The sequence below is a fragment of the Cheilinus undulatus genome, linkage group 23 (genome assembly GCF_018320785.1).
Source record: "Cheilinus undulatus linkage group 23, ASM1832078v1, whole genome shotgun sequence".
NCBI lineage: Eukaryota > Metazoa > Chordata > Actinopteri > Labriformes > Labridae > Cheilinus > Cheilinus undulatus.
In genome coordinates, this window is record NC_054887.1 from 7,986,811 (window position 1) to 8,004,240 (window position 17,430).

General features: G+C 38.4%; 1 protein-coding gene across 2 annotated transcripts in view; it reads left to right on the forward strand.

Moving 5' to 3' along the window:
* Positions 1-17,244, forward strand: part of plxnc1 (plexin C1) — a 43,846-nt gene extending 26,602 nt beyond the window's left edge. For both annotated transcript variants that reach the window (XM_041780576.1, XM_041780577.1), the window contains exons 22-31: positions 4,299-4,467; positions 5,990-6,090; positions 7,969-8,044; positions 9,354-9,388; positions 9,522-9,617; positions 12,551-12,714; positions 12,836-12,983; positions 13,076-13,216; positions 13,300-13,374; positions 16,991-17,244. In XM_041780576.1, the coding sequence (XP_041636510.1) occupies positions 4,299-4,467; positions 5,990-6,090; positions 7,969-8,044; positions 9,354-9,388; positions 9,522-9,617; positions 12,551-12,714; positions 12,836-12,983; positions 13,076-13,216; positions 13,300-13,374; positions 16,991-17,095 (1,110 nt within the window). In that variant the 3' untranslated portion in view covers positions 17,096-17,244. The remainder of the gene's footprint in view (positions 1-4,298; positions 4,468-5,989; positions 6,091-7,968; positions 8,045-9,353; positions 9,389-9,521; positions 9,618-12,550; positions 12,715-12,835; positions 12,984-13,075; positions 13,217-13,299; positions 13,375-16,990) is intronic.
* The last annotated feature ends 186 nt before the right edge of the window (positions 17,245-17,430 follow it).

The window sequence follows — 17,430 nt, forward strand, 5'->3', positions numbered from 1 at the left end:
GTTGTTATTTCTCATATTAAGGAAAAGACAGCATGTGTTGTCATAGATGGAGAGGAAAAAAAGAGAGAGACTTCTTTGCACCTCTGTCCTGAAGTAAATGTTTACTTATGTGAGGACAATGCTACAACAGTAAATCTCCTCCAGTGCTCCTGCAAATGTCACTCTATAAACATTGTCTTTTCTGAGCGGATGCATTTTGATAGAGCATTGAATGAAGTGCCTGTAGAGAAGTACTTGCTGTGCATGTACACCAACAAGTGCTTGTATAATGTGTTTTATTAACACCTGGCGGTAAATACCCCCGTACTCTCGAGGGTATGATGGTATTAAAAAACAAATACCACCCAATCCTAGTCCCCGCTATTCTGGCAGAGATGTTTGTACCTGTGCAGTGATGATAATACATTGTAAAATATGGAAACCTGTGGACTGTGTTTATGAGTTAGAGTAAAACTTTCTGCCATTGTCTCTGCTGCTGTGTTGAATGTAGCACCTCCTCTACCAGTATATACTGTGTGTACCGCATATTGCGTTTGGCACGCGTTAATTTTTTAAGACACGTACAGCCGATGCATCAAACTGTGGCTGGGGACGCATCGTATTCATGATGCGTCTATGTCTGTGTTGTAAACAGCGAGTAAATCATTGACCTAAATCAATCTCTAACCACATTTTTAACATTTTTACAATTTACGATACTCATTTTAGTAAGATGTCAGTTGGACTATCATGTTGACATCAGGCATCATCTGCCCTTCTCAGTTCATCCTCTTTGTCTTGTTGCCTTGTTGAAAACACTGTGTCATTTGGCCTGGAACAGTGTTTTCAGCATGGCGGCCGTTGCAGAATTTACTCAAAAACTTCCCCTCTGTAACCAAACAGCAGACATCATTCAGGCTTTGTTCAGTATTTTCGACATTCACATTTTAAAAGTACAGCTTAACTATGACTTGCCTTCTTCTAATTTACTTTACTGTTTTCTGTTTACTCTTAAATTTATCCTACAGTATTAGATCAAACTGTGCAAAAGACTTCTGTGTGAACCCTCAGGTCTGGCTTTAACTTGATAAGACATCCTCATTGTGTATTAGTTGGTTTTTAGCCACACAGAGAGAACAGAGACAGCTTGTCAGGGAACAACCGTTGGTACTGAACCACTTCCTCCTTCATGTATTTTGAAACCCATTTTAACATGCAGACAGTTCAGCTTGTACACAAGCTTGACACTTATTTTTTCTTTTTACCATGGGTTGTCAGACTGACATCCTGAACGTGGCACAGCAGAGGGAAGCTATGAAAAGTTTCCAAAGCTCACTGCCAAAATCACATATCAGATTAGTGAAACCATTTCTTCCTTCAGGATCTTGTTGAGGTTAATTCAGTGTCACAAACTTCATTAAGCAAAGTTAAAACATTCTCTTTCTAGTTGTAGTTTATTGTTTATGTGCAGGGTGCTTTGTAAGTGACTGAAACTGAAAACTGAAAATCACCTACAGAAACATTTTGATGTTAAACATTGAGATTGAAACTGAGAGTGAAAAAACTTCGGTCTGACAAAGGGGAGTGGGTGCAGTTTTATAACGATGATATTGACAAAAACTTGGGTTGGTCTGTGTCCGCTCCACAGTTTGATAGGTTTTTTTGCAATAGCTAAGAGAAAAGGAATATCTCTTATTTGAATAGTAAAATGTCTCCTAGATGTTGCTGGAGGTGACATCAGTGTGCTAATTCTAATGAGGAGAAACTGCAACATGGCCTGTTTAAGGAACTAGGTACTTGCAGTCTGACTCTTAAAAGCTCCAGATTAAAGGAAGTAAAACATCTCAGAATTACTTACATGAAACATATAAAAGGAAGCCACACACTGTAGGCACCAGCCGTCTTTGAACACACCCTATTGCTAAGAACTAGCTAGAAGAGGTCATGACATCTGATTCAAAGAAATGTTTCGTAGGCATGTTTTTTTATGTATCTTAGGTAATAGTGGCAGGAATGAAAAGCTCCATGTTAAGAAGTATGACTCAGTTAATACAAGCTGTCTGTTTGAGTCTCAAATGTTAATTAAGTTATGAGACAGTCAACTACCAAGTAGCATTAAGGGCCCTATCATATACCTGGTGCAGGGCATCTTGGCATGCAGTGCAGTTGTGTTTCCTGTCGTCCCCCTAAAGCAGTTTCCATGTTTTTACGCCAGTTGCTCACAAACATTAAGTAGCAAATGAAGCAGCAGTCCTCCTTGTGCTTATTGATTTAGTTTGTCTTAAAATGAGGAGTGTTCAGGCACAACCATCTTGAAGACAGTGAAAATGGCTTAACACCCTAAGGCTGGCTACACACTACAGGATTTTAAGCTTGATTCGAGGCAAGATTTGCCCATCCCGAGTGGAGCCATGTTGCAAACAATTATTTGTCTGAATAATCCTCGTGTGTGTGGTGTCAACGCGATTGTTTTACCGCTCTGAACTGCGTCAGAGCCTCCCAGACCCCAAATCATAAATATCAAATGTTTGATATTTACAATTCTAGGTCGTAGTGCCTCTGACGGAGGCAGTGAGAGCGACCAGACGGGGACCAGATATACTTTCACCGCTCACAACCATAAACAATCATTCCAGGCAGGATTTCATCCTGAGTCTTCCCCTTGTTTTATGATGTTGGATTTGAACCATAAATCTCCCAGACCACAGTCAGCAGGGTAACCAACTGAGCTATCCAGCATCTCAGCTGGTAGTTGAGAGGATCAGTAGAGGAGGGTGGAACTTTCCTCCAAGTGGGGGAGGGCCAACCAAACCTGGGGGCAGGTGCTTAGGCCCCTGGTGAGGTCACTAGATGTAAAATCTGAGAACGGCTTGTTTCAGCACATATTTTCTGAAAGATGGAGAAAGAGAGGGGGAGAGGGAATGGATTTTTCTGGTACTTGAGGGGATTGTGGACAGGCCAGGGGGACATATTTGTGTTAGAAAAGCCTGAAAAAGTGATTTTTGCATAATATGTCCCCTTTAAAAGATGGACACACATCCACTAAGCTTGCTTGCATTCAAGTTGTGCACCTTCTCAGCAATAAGTTATGGAAAATGTGTTAATGGGGCAGATGGCTGGTGGATGTAATCCTTATGTAGATGGATAGATAGCAGCTCTGGGTTAGATCGCACAACATGGGAAAATCTGATATGATAATCTTAGAACCATCAGGTAGTCAAGTCCATGCTGACTTTAGTTGGAAAGGGATCAGGCCAAAAAGTTGCAGAAGTGTGTCTTATAAGGCTGATGTCACAGTTTTAATTCAGTGTTATGAACTCAGATGTAGGTTAAAGGGCCATTCAGTGGAACTGATTCATGCTTTTTATTGTGCAACAATAGAATTGAGGTTGATGCTGATTCTACAGTCCCAGTGGCTTTGAAAATATTTCCTTAATGGGATTTTGACAGGGATCAATAAGGGTCTATAAAAATGTTTTATCATAAGTTGGAACAGATTTATTTTTAATATTTTCTGGTTAAATGCCTCATGATAACTTTCTTTCTTTGAAATGATGCTGTTTTTGTATACCGTTACACATTATGTTAAAATAAAAATCTGTTTTCTGGACTTTTCTGATGAATGTGGCCTAAAATTAGTGTGACCAGAAAATTTTGACAAGAAATTGGTCAAAAACACCTTCCTTAGATTTATTTTCCATGTGCGTTTCCTCCCGAGGATCTTCTGAGTTTTGTTTGAAGCTTGCTATGTTTGTTAATAAAAAGACAAATCACATACCATTACAGTCTGATATTTATGAAGTTTCTGTTGACATGATGCTTGAAAAAAGGAAATGATTTTGATATTGGTGCAACTACAGTGAGCATGTGAAGTATTTGACATAGAAAGCCATGCACACAGTTTGCAAATGTCCTCAGGCTTGCAACATGGATTTATCTGTTAAGTTATACTCACTGTGCTCCTCTTATGCAACACTCCTTAAAATGTTTAGCACTCTGTTCTTTCAGCTCTTTCATTTCCTTTTCTCCATCTACTGTGACCAAAAGCCACAGAGACCTAGCATTTATCTATTCTAACAAACCAGTATCTCACTCAGCCCCTCACTTCCATCCATTAGATGGTGTGTGCATTAGCCACAAAGCTGCACAAAGGAAATAAGATGGATGCTGTAGATAGATTTTTACCATACAACAGCTCTGGAAGACTGTCCTTCAGTACATCTGATATTTAGTATATAAATGCTTGCAATGATATATAATCATAGCAAGCTGTTAAGTAAATAAAATGTCATAGTGACATGTCTGTGTGTTGTCTGCAGAAACTGAAGGTGCTGTTTGCAGTGGGTACTGATGGAGAGGTCAGCGAGCCTCTGGAGGTGAACGCTCTCAGCTGTGACTCGATAGAACAAGTCAAAGAGAAAATCCTGACCACCTTCAAGGCCAAGTTTGGGTTCCCCTACAACATCACGTTCAGGGAAGCTTGCATCGGTAAGAATCAGACCTGACTCTGTGTTTAAGTCATGAGATCGCTTCAGTCATACGTTAAACGTTTCCTAAAAACACTTCTGTTGTTATCTGTTACACTATTAACCCATTGCTCCATTGTGTCGTCAGTATTTGGGTGTCTTTTCTCTTTTGTTGTGTTTAGTTATGCTTATGTGTCTACCTCCATTGTTAATATTATTAATATTATGCATCCCTAGTTTAGTTCAGTGATTTTCAAAGAGTGAGGCCGGCCTCCCCTGGGAGGCACCACAGGGCTTCAGGGGAAGCACTGAAGCATAAACCACAAAAAGGTGATTTCCTTTGCTAACTTGTGCTGTGCATGGGACAAATTGGACAGACTTATAGTTAATGTAGAGTCAACTTTTGCAGGATTTTCCTGTATTGGTCCTGATGATTCTACATGGCTAAAGTATCTGATTAGCAGAGATGTACAATCTAATGACAGCATAAGGCTGTGTAAACCCTGGGGCTATTTGAGATAAAGCGACCAAACCAGGAGAGTTTCTTGACCAGAAGTTAAAGGAATTTTGGTCACTGAAGGTAACTGAGACATTAAGTGCAGTAAACATTAGGGACTCCTCTGCAAGTGCAGTTTTTTGGCACTGGCACTGATCAAAAGCAAGGACCAGACAAGGCTGAAGGTGCAGGGTGATCTGCAGTTATGCAATCCTGCATCAACTGCATAGATGTAAACTCATAGTTCCTACTAATTAGAGGATAGAACATAAAAATAAGGTAGTATTGGCAATAAGTTCATTTCTGAAAACAAATAGCTGATTGCCTGGGAAAGGCAAATTTTGAAAAACATATGCAGACACATCAATAATATAAAACTCTTAAAAAATGCTGAAAGACGAGACATAAATGTTTGTAAAATTTAGTTGTTAAAACTTCCTGCACTTTAAAAATTTTCCCAACCTGGGATGCCAACAATGCCAAGTTATGTAGCAGAATGTGGCTAATGTTAGCAATGCTTGCATCGCTGGCCTTTAAATCTCTTTGCAGGTTAACGTCCACTTTTCTGCACTGAATGTCACCACTTTAACCTGATATAGCCTATAGAACTTTGACTTTTTTTCTACGTCAAAATAGTGCTAAACGGCGCTGTTTGTATAAGTTCCTATTGGTGCTATCAGTTCAACTTTGTATACATTCTGGTTAAAGAGTGTTGTGGCAGAATAGTAGTAGCTGTTAACTGGAGCTATTGTGGCTACCATCAGGAGAGCTATCTGGTTGTATGGTCACTAGATTTTGCTGTCTGTATTAGGTCTTTTTGTCTACATTTCATAATATTCATGTATTTTGCTTTGTTATAATGTCTATTTACATATCATACATCTGAACACGGGTACTAATTTTTACTATGCTATGTCAAACGTACGGTAGTATTTTCTTTATGTTTTGTGTCCTTCTTTTTGAAACTTGAATATGTTTCTCTCTCAGGGTGGCTGTTTCACATCTTTTCACGCCTTTTCACCATCACATGCTCTCTTCTGCTCACCAGAGTTTGAAAAAGCTGGTGTGTTTGTTCCTCTCGAAGAAGTGGATGCCAGCTCAGAGGTGATAGGAGACGTGACAATGCTCAACACGCTGAAGCACTACAAGGTGAGAAAAAGAAGTTATATAAGATGTCTGTGTATGAAGGGCGGTCAACTTTAGACCTACATTCTCTCTTGTGGAAACTCAAGTGTTTCTGTTTGTGTTTTGTGGGCTGACTCTTTGGAATAGAAGATACTGTTGAGGTGTTACTCATCAGAAAAAGACCAGCCGCAGCCCAAGTATATGTGCTGAACCTGTACAAGATGACAGAACTTCCCTCCTCACACTTTTAGTATTATAATTGCCGTCTTTACCAACAGAAAACAAATATGTAGAGAGCTATTTTTTTAAAGGAGCTGCTGTTTAAGTTTAGCATGCCAGAGGAAAGCAACTAGATTGTCACAAAAGTAAAAGCTGTTTCATTACCAAAAAACCCTAAGCTCTGCAATTTGGATATAATTTGGGACCTTAAATCAGGGTGTCTGCAAGACCATTAGGTCTTTAATTTTGTAGCTGTTTTAAGTTTTTCTAGTTTTCAAAAGAGGTTGTATATGGAGGACTGAGAGTGCCAAAATGAAATATATAATTCATTAATTAATTAAATGTGCCATTAATTAATTAAATGTGCCATTAATTAATTAAATGTGCCATGGATTAATTAAATGTGTCATGGATGAATTAAATGTGTAATATATAAATTAATTAAATGTGTCATGAATTAATTAAATGTGTCATGAATTAATTAAATGTGTAATTTATGAATTAATTAAATGTGTCATGAATTAATTAAATGTGTCATGAATTAATTAAATGTGTAATTTATGAATTAATTAAATGTGTCATGAATTAATTAAATGTGTCATGAATTAATTAAATGTGGATTACACATTTAATTAATTAATGGCACATTTAATTAATTAATGAATTATATATTTCATTTTGGCACTCTCAGTCCTCCACAGTTGTAGGTTAGTTTTTCTGCTTTACATTTAGCTTAAATCATAATTGAATTTCTTGTTGGAGCTCCACCAGATCCAGCACTAGTCTGCACCCTTGTTTATGATCTGGCCTGTTGAGCTATCAGTGCATCCATAAAGCTCTGCTGTGTCCCTCATGAGCAAGTAAACTATGTTATCAAGCAATGTGTGTATGATAATTAAAGTAAATGCAAGTTTTCTGAGAAGTGGTTGGGGGAGAAGGTGTTGGAGCTGAGGCTGGGGCCAAACTTGTTGACATTTTACATGATTTTGCAAATTAAAAGCTGCTTTACTGTGTAACTTTTGCCTAGTGCAATACTAGCACAGTCTGTTAACATTAGCACTGCGAGCCTTTCAAAGAAAGCTTTATTTGCATACTACAATAACAAATACTTTCTGCATTTTCTTGCCTTTGTTGTCACATTTTCATCTTACATCTGCACAAAACATGCACAGAAATGTAACTGCTTAGAAATATAAGATACAATGCAGTCTTCAAACTTATTGGGAGCGTCTTGAAAAAGGTCTTAAAAGTATTACATTTGTTGTCTGATTTTCTGTGTGTACCCTGCATATGGCAATAATCATATTTTCTAAATAAAATTATGTGTTGTTCAAATCTAAAAGCCACTTTAAGGCTAAAAAAAACATAATCACATATTATTGTTCAAGTAACAATAACTAAATTTTGTATTTTTTGTAAATTTCATACCTTTAGAACAGCAACACCAAAGAAAGTGCAAACCAGAATAGCTGCAGGTTTCTGTGGCTGACTGTGGTTTCCTGTAGTATATGAAAAATACATTAAGAGGAATGAAGACGGGACAGAGAAAGTACAAATATTTTCTACCACATGATCATGTTTGTGTAGCTTCGTGACCAAATTGTGGATCTAAATATTAGATGAAGGCTGTGGTGTTTTATAAAATGTTATTTTCTCACTATTTTTGGTGTTTTTCTCCTTCAGGTTCCTGATGGTGCAACAATCAAGGTGCTTTCTAGAAGAACTCACGCTCCTCTTAGCCCGCAGGGAAGTCTTAAGGGTAAGAGCCAAGAAGGGAAACATTAAAGCGCTTACCAAAGGCCTAAGGGGTATTTCCATGAAGATGTTTGGCTTCATGGAGCAGAGATATTGCTGATTTAATACCTGGTTTCATTTAGTGTTACAGTACACCCCTTTTACTGCCTATTGCAGGCAGCGCTGGCCTTAGTGCATTAGGTGCTATTTGTGATGAGGCTGATCTGCATGTGAGTGGAGCAATTTTGAATATTCTTCCTCCTTCTCCTCATTTACATACATGAAAAAGGCACAGAGCACGCTTTGCTTGGCTGGGCAGTTACTCTGTAGTGGATCAACCCCCTAGTATTTTTCAGATTTTTTATGCAGACGACCCAAGCTGTGCTGATTTCAAACTTCCATCCATTTTCTATACCACTTATCCTGTTGGGGGTCGCGGGGGGGCTGGAGCCTATCCCAGCTGTCATTGGGTGAGAGGCGGGGTACACCCTGGACTGGTCGCCAGTAAATCACAGTGCTGACATATAAAGACAGACAACCAGGCACACACTCACACTCATACCTATGGCCATTTTTTGAGTCGCCAATTAACCTAATGAGAATGTTTTTGGTGGTGGCAGGAAGCCGGAGTACCCAGAGAGAACCCACGCATGCACGGGGAGAACATGCAAACTCCGCACAGAAAGGCCCTGACTGGGAAACGAACTTTAACACTTAACACTTCACTTGACTTTCATAATTATGTTAAGCTGTAAGGTTTCTGGTTTCTCTGTCTCTTCCATCATCACCAGCTATTCCCTGAATCATTACTTGTTATCAACCCCACTATCACCCCAGCATCCCCCTGTAGGTTCTGATGGCAGCTTTAATTTCCTATCTTATCACTACTCAAATTTCTGCATGAAAATATATCTGGTATGCTGCTCCATCAAAGACGATTACAGATGGGAGTTGTCTGTGTAACTTACAGCGAGTGGATATGATATTTAGATCACTTCACTGAATGAGTTTTACCTCAAGATTGCAGCTGGTGCATTAGATTTATACCAGCAATGAAAATTGCCAAAATATTGAGCATGAAAATTTATTCTTGAGCTTGACACTAGTGCATCGCAGGATTTCATCCTGCCCAGAGTTCCTCCTATGTGCTTTTTTCTGAGCTCTCGCCTTCTTCATAGATTCTCAGTTAGTCAGTGAAACTGCACTTTTTTCTTTCAAAGAGTTGCACTTCACTCTTACAGGAAATCGCCACCACACCAAATGTTGTTTGTCAAATGAAAAAGCTCTCTATGTCTGCGATTAACTATTTATTTTTGTTCCCTTTTTGGCTTTAGATGACGAGAACTTCTCTGGAAAATATTTCCATCTGGTAAGAGGGACTTTTTGTTGTCTTTTAACCACGGTTAATCATCAGATGAGACAGTAACTATTCATTACCAGACATATTCTCACACATGAAATAATCTGATAGAGTTGGACTCATGGGATGAATTGTCGTGCAGATTGATCCTGATGTAGACGAGGACCACAGGAAGAGCCCAGAGAGGAAGAAGCTAAAAGTGAAGGAAGTGTACCTCACCAAGCTGCTCTCCACTAAGGCAAGAGGAACTATTCAAAAAGCTTCACTGCAATCTCATGCACAACTACAAGCAGAACTGACAACAGTATTTCTGTTTCATAGTTATTTTTATTGTCTGCGTCAGTGCTCATACTGTAAAGTGACACAATTTGCATGATTCCCCCGTTTCCTGATAGATTGCTGTCAGATTAAGAACTAATTGTTGAGAATTCCCAACATTAAACATGAAGTTATGTCTTTTGCAGCTCTCTGCCTTCAGCAACTTTCACAAACCTCCATCGACCCTCTCTTCTCATATATTGGCATCATATTTTAGCTGGCTTAACATTACTTTATTCTGTGTGACTTAGATGTGTAACCTTTCCTCCTTAAAGCGTCCTTGGGTTTCTTGAAAGGCGCTATATAAATTCAAGATATTATTATTATTATTATTAATGGATGTGTTTTTTTTGCACCATCTAGTGGTAGCAAAAGCACCATACAGCAGCTGTGTTTGCCAATTTTGCACTACAGCTGATCCAATTCAACAGAGACATGGTGAAAAGCAATGTTAAATTTAATGCTTGAGGTGTTAGTTAATGCAGAACAGCAATTTTCATTTGATTTTCTATTTAAATTTGTATTTTAGCTGCAATTGCAGGTAAATAAAAGTAGTTGATTTATGGCATTTGAGCTTAAAAGTGGTCAGGTGCAAAGCTGGTGTGTTCCTATCTTAAGAATGCAGTAAAAATTGCACCTAAAGCCAGATTTTGGCCCCACTTATCAGTTTCTTCTTTCCCGAGCACAAGACTGCCAGAATCACACAGAGCACTTCTATTATGGCTATGATTGACACTCTTTGCCCTGATGACCTGTGAACCTCCACAGAGTCGAGGAGACAGTAGTGACTACAGCATAAGATGGTTGGTCTGGATTACACTTGTAGTCTGGCCAGTCTGTCAGCCAAGACTGGACAAGATTTTTGTTGCATAGTCTGACATGGTGCCATCACAAAAATTTAAAAAAATCATGTAGGCTGAGTCAGTTCCTGATATTTGGCACTTTTCCATGACATTGCATATCTTGGCTCTGCTTGGCTTGACTCAGCACAGCAGCCCAGCATGGCAGAGGATTTGCTTTTCTATCACAACTGAACTCCCCGTTTGAGGGCGCGTTTATACTGATGACGCTGCGTCTTGAGTCAATGACGTTAAATAACTGCGCCCCACCTGAAGAAGAAGAAGAAGAAGAAGCACCGATTGTTTCTACTTCAAAGTTTCTTCTTCCTCTATTAGGATTCCAGCAGGTATTTCAAAGTTTGGTGCAGCAGTTGCTACATGAGCACGTCTGCAAGGTGTCCCTGAATGATGACGAACCGCTGTGACATCACTACAGCGCGCTCGGAAGCGGGGTAGGCTTGCCCTGGAGCAGGACCATTCTGCGCACAGCTCGGCATAGCCCAGCCAAAAGTCATTGTGGAAATGCTCCAATTTAGAGAACTCACTAGAAAGATAAGTAGATTTGGTGGATCCCAGCCGCCTTCTACTAAGCATGTTTCACACACAGGATGTACCACAGTTCCCCAAGTCCACACTTTAATATCAGTACTTTTGCTGATTCGACCTTTTTTCTAATGGGACTGAGGGCTGAGAGATAGAGAGAGACCTTTTGTTTCTGTTTGCTTGTTTCAAGCTTTGCACACTCGCTGCAGTTTTTGTATTCTGTCTGATATATTCAGACACACACACTCACAGGCTCTAACGCAGCAGAGTAAAATTTATGATAGATTTTATATATGACTATAAATGCCACACACAATATCAAACTGATATTGATACAGACTATCCAGTGTCAATTAATCATACGTGTCTTAAAAATGTGGCCTAAGACTCCAGCAGAGAAAATAAGTAAATAAACATTACAGCCTACCGATATTTGATGTTGAGCTGTCTGACCCTGTTGGTGATTTGATTAACAATAATGCCTCTTTGCATTAAGAAGATTTCCATTTTGTCTTTTCTTATATCTTCTGATGTTTCAGATACTTCAGTGAAATATCAGTGAAACCTGCTTTCAGAAAACATCATACAGTGTCCTATTTGTGTTCTGTGTATTCAGTGGCACATTGAAAGGAGAGGAGTTTAAGAACACAGTTGTGCCTGTGGCTCTTACCCCAGAATGCATTGCACAAAAATGACAGCCTACATGGGAAACTATTCTTTCAATTTTCTCCAAAATCTAGAAACTGAGTTTCTCTTTATAATATACATTCAGAAGAGACTAATTTTAATTGAATAAAGCCACTGTGTCCTAAAATGCAGTGTTATTTTTAAAAATATTAACTAAAATCTTCTGCATAAATACCTGCCTACAGGTGCCTCTGGTTCTTAAAGGGAATGAGAGCTGACACCCTGATTTGTTTAAATAATATTCAACCAAAAACACAACTATGGTATGTGCTGTACAATCAAAGGACCTTATCCAACTTCTCTGCACACCAAGTCAGGCATGTGCCCAGATTATGTGCCATGCAAAGGGTAATATGGAGACAGTCAAGCCAAAAATCGTTTTGCACCATGCATAGTCTGCTTTACATCTTCAAAATAGGGCCCACAGAGTTTAATATTCAGGAAACTGTTTTGGAAGATGTTCCGAGACACCTCTTTTATTTAATACAATTAGCTACATAGTTGTTTGTTACATTTACAGGGAATATGGTTTAGTATAAGCAGAACAAATATTGAATGGAATATTTAGAATAAATTGTTTTATTGTATTTAACACAGAGATAAAGTTATTTGTCATACTCTAAAATGAGCGCTACATTCCTCTTGAAAATATTCTATTCTGTTCGTGTTTTGAAATAGGAGAGAGAAAAAACTGAAGCTGTGGTGCCAGGAATATGTTAACAAACCATCATTTAACATAAAGATTTTCTAGAAACCTCCCTCATCTTAATTCTCTCTCACACAGGTGGCCGTGCATTCATTTGTGGAGAACCTGTTCAGATCTATCTGGGGGATGCCACACTGCAGAGCTCCACATGCCGTCAAATACTTCTTTGACTTCCTGGACACTCAGGCAGAAAACATTAAGATCAACGACCCAGATGTCCTGCACATCTGGAAGACCAACAGGTCAGGAAAACCACCCATATGGATGAAAAGATGATTAAAAAGCAAACAGAGTTTTTTAATGGTTGAAGTGCAATGGCATAAATGATGATAGAACTGTGTTTTCTTTGTTGGTTAATCACAGTTTGCCCCTTCGCTTCTGGATCAACATCCTTAAAAACCCACAGTTTGTTTTCGATATGGAGAAGACTTCAAACTTAGATGGCTGCCTGTCAGTCATCGCTCAGGCCTTCATGGACTCTTTCTCTCTGAGTGAGACTCAGCTGGGGAAGGTAAAGTCCAACATATCTGAACATTTGTTATCCACATGAACCAGAAAGTCAGAGTAACTCCACTAGTAACTGGAATCTTGATTTTTTTCTAGTACGCTCCAACCAACAAGCTCCTCTACGCCAAAGACATCCCCAAGTTCAAACAGGAAGTGAAGGTGTACTACAAGCAGATCAGAGACCAGCCACCAATCACTGACTCAGAATTCAAACAGTTCCTACTGGAGGAATCAAAGGTTTGATTCTTTCAGCGCAAATTCTCAAAAAGAAGAAGTCACATCGAAGACAAGCAGTTAAATTATTTTGTTTTTGTTTTCAGAAACATGAGAATGAGTTCAACGAAGCTGCAGCCCTCAGAGAGCTCTTCAAATTCATCCAGCGATACTTCACAGAGGTCAGTTCTTTAAATTAAAAACTAGCTCATGTACATGATGCTGCCATACAAGGTTAAGATCACCTCATTGTATTTAGATGATTTTTAATAAAAAAAAACAAATTAAACTTCACATACCAATACAAACAATTTATGATCTTTGGCATGCACTCATGCATTTTATTGCAGCTAAGTGTGCATGGTTGCCTAGTTTATTGTCCTAATAAATGTTTAGAAATATAACTGTAGACACATCACAAACTAGATGATACATCTCAGACTTAAATGTATAAAATTGCAGCTTTCTATTTCCTCGTGTTAAAATAAGGCTTTAATTATTTTAAATGTAAAGGACAAAAAATAAAGACAGGAAGAGATTCAGATCTCGTTCAAAATACCTTCTACAAACATTATGACCTAATATCAGTTGAGCTCATTTCATAAGATTTTTAGTTTTAAAATAAGTCTTTTAAAGGTTTTACAAACATAATGTAAAACATTATAAAGAACAAATTATAGTGTTTTGCAAATCCTTTTTAGCCTACATTTAATTGAATACAGAACAAAGACACAATATTTAATGATGATAAACTGATGAACTTAATTTTTAGAGTAGGTTAACTAGTAACAAATAATAGTACCATGATTGGCTATAAAAGGAGCACTCCTTAAAGGCTCAATCATTCAAGATTAACAATGATGTGATGGTCCACTTTGTGTAAGACTGCACAGGTAAATCATCCTAGAGTTTAAGAACAATTTCCTCACCCTGACACTGCAAGGGACTTTGAGATTTGACCATCTACAGTCCATAATATCAAAAGATTCAGAGAATCTGGAGAAATTTGAAAACCAACACTTGACCTTTGATCCCTTAAGTAGTACTGTATAAAAAATGGCATCTTTCCGTGATCAACATTAAAGCATGGGCTCTGAAACACTTTAGAAAACTATTGTCAGTTAACAGTACACTGCTGCATCTACAAATGTTGGTTAGAACTTTACCATGAAAAGTGAGCTCATCTGTGATGGACTGACCTCAGGGATAAGTGTGCTGTGATCTGTTGGGTCATCTGGGCTTAAGAGAAAAGGAACCAGTCAGATTTTTAGCAATGCAGAGTTTGAAAGCCAGCAACTGTGATGGTGTAGGGGTGTATTATTACCCATGGCATGGATAACCTGCACATCTGTGAAGGCATTATTAATACTGACAGGTATATACAGGTTTGGAGCATCACGTGTCTATCCAGCCGAAATATTTTTCTGGGATGTCCCGCCTTATTTCTGCCACATTCTATATGAGTTACAACAGCATGGCTTCACAGTCAAAGAGTGCTGGTACTAGACTGGACTGCATGCAGTTCAAACATGTCTAACAGAAAATGTGTGGTGCATTATGAAGTGTAAAATACAACAATGGAAACACTGCACCAATGAGCAACTCAGGCAATAATGGGAAAAACTCCCACTTTCAGTACAATTAGTGTCTTCAGTCCCCAGACACGTACGGATTGTTATTAGAGGAAGAAGTGCTGCAGCACAGCAGTAAATGTACTCTGCCCCTACTGCCCCTACTTTTTTCTGCAACGTGTTGCAGGCAACATAATTAGAATGAGGATTTTTTTTTTTTTTTTTTTTGCAGGTAATAATAAAGTTTATCAGTTTGGACATTAAATATAATTTCATTGTGCTGTATTAACTGAATGTAGGTGTTTATTGACATTTAAATCAATGTCCCAAATTTTTGGAATAGAGTCCTTGTCAGTTTAAAGGTTCTTCTCAAATTGATTTAATGCCTTCTAAAATATTTCTAAACCTCTAATTTTCTTTTGATTTCATTGCCTGCCTGTTTTAAGTTCTCTTTGTGGAGCACTTTGTATTTTGATTTTGAAAAGTACTCTATAAAATAAGGTTATTACTGTAAACCAGGAAGTTTAGCTTAAACCTAACACAGAAATTTAGGCTAAATGCCTCTTTTTATGTGACTTAAAACTAGATTTTTTTTTTTTTGCTTCATGAGCTTTATAAATGGCCCCAGCTTCCACACCTATTTTTGCCTTTCCCTGCAATGATGCACACCAGAGACAGTGACATCAGCAGCAGACTTCCCCCATGTAACCAGCAGTAACACAAGCATGTGATAGGACTGGCAAGTTTATCTCAGTGCATCTGGGGATTATTATGCATGTAAATACAATCATATCTTCCTCTTTTTGTGCCTTGTTTGGATGCAGTTGACAGTAAGTGTGGTTTCTGATTAACAAGCATATCAAATGATCCCAGCTTCTTCACCTTTAAACTTCCTCTCTGTGCCATAAGATACCTCAGAATGTAAACACAAACAGCAGTGACTTAAGTTGTGAAACCATGAGTCACATGATCTGTAGAGGAAATGGGTTTCAGGCCCTATGATTTCCCTTTGCTTTTGTTTCCTGTTCACTTGTGCAAAAGTAACTCAACACTGCAAAAGTCCTTTATGAGCAAGGAGTCGATTTGATCCATGTGTTGAAAATAAGGAAAGTTCTGATATGCCCACTGTTGGCTCCATTTTGCAGATTTTGTTGTTCAAGTATTAAAAAAATGTACCAAATCTTTATTATTGTCGCAGCTGTGAAACAGGATGCAATAGCTTCTTAAATGCAAATGTGCCAGTCAGATAAGGTGCTCTCAACAGTCTTGTTTTTGCTGCACACCAGGACTGTTATTCAGAGAAAATTACACCATTCAGAGAAGAGAATTCATGCCAAATGGAAGGATACATTTACACTACATACATTTAACTACATTTTAATTTTACCTTGTAGTACAAGTGATTCTTTGTGTCTGCCTCGACTGTTTTAGTCATATCTGACTCATAATATCACAACAAAGTGGATCAATTTCACAAAAAAACACCCTGAGGACCAAGGTAGTAGTAGATCAGTGACTTCCATGCTCTTAAAGATAAAACTGCTGTTGCCTAAATGGAGCAGAAATTTTGAATTTGCAGATATTTGATATGCCTAAATATCCAAACTCAATCTGGCTAAGATAGATTTTTTTTTCATTGTCAAGAACATAAAGTCTATCCTGTACTAGAAATGTTATGTCATTGAAATTAAGTCTTCTAATTTTCAGGTTTTCATGATCAGAACGTGCTTGAATTGACACAAAAAACACTTTCTTCTCACATGTAAAAAAAAGAAGAAAAAAAAAAGCTGTACTTCTGCCATGAATTTTCAGTCTTTTAACATACTTTAGAGTTCATCACTTTAGCCCAGTGTTGTGTTTATAAAAAAACTAGCTTGTGTCTGGTATCATTTCCCTGATAGAAAAAAGGGTGCTAGTAGTGGTAGAATGCAGAAGTTTTGCAGGTCATAGCAAGCTCCGAGACAACACTGATACTCTTGGATTGTGGGTAATGTAGTGCTGTTGTCTGACAAGTCATGATTTCCAAAACTGTATAAATGTTTGCTTTAGAAACATTCCCCTCCTAAAGTCTAATTTTTGGCTTCACTGTGCATTTTAATGGCCAAAATTGACACAACTAATCAAAACAGCATCTCATCTTGGTAGAATAGATTCTGACAGGATTCTGATTCTATGTTTATAGGACTATTATATTAACTCATCTAGGTGATTTTTCCTTTTCTTCCAGATTAAAGAGAAGCTGGACCAAAACGGAGCTCCTGCTGAGCTGATTGAGCAGTTGCACGATGTCAAAAACCAGTTTGATGGACTAAAAAGCTGCTCTTGGAGCTAAGCTGCCTGTTTCATTCATAATAAAGACATGGGGAGAGAAGCACTCAGAAAGCTGACTAGAGAAGCACAACCAGAAACATGCCCTGCTACCAAGGTGGAGGAAGAGGACGAGTGTAAAGGAGTTACTAAACCTGCTGGTAACTGAGTCAATGTGGAGGTTTGTGTCTGACAAAATCTGAGTTTTCTGCACTGATATGACCCATCCCTGCTGGATACTAAATGTTGACAACCACTGGCATTAAAATGGACAACTGTTAAGACATTTCTACTGGAAGGATGGACGACTGGTTCTGCGTTTTACCACTGTGAAAACCCAACGACCCCATGAACTTGAAC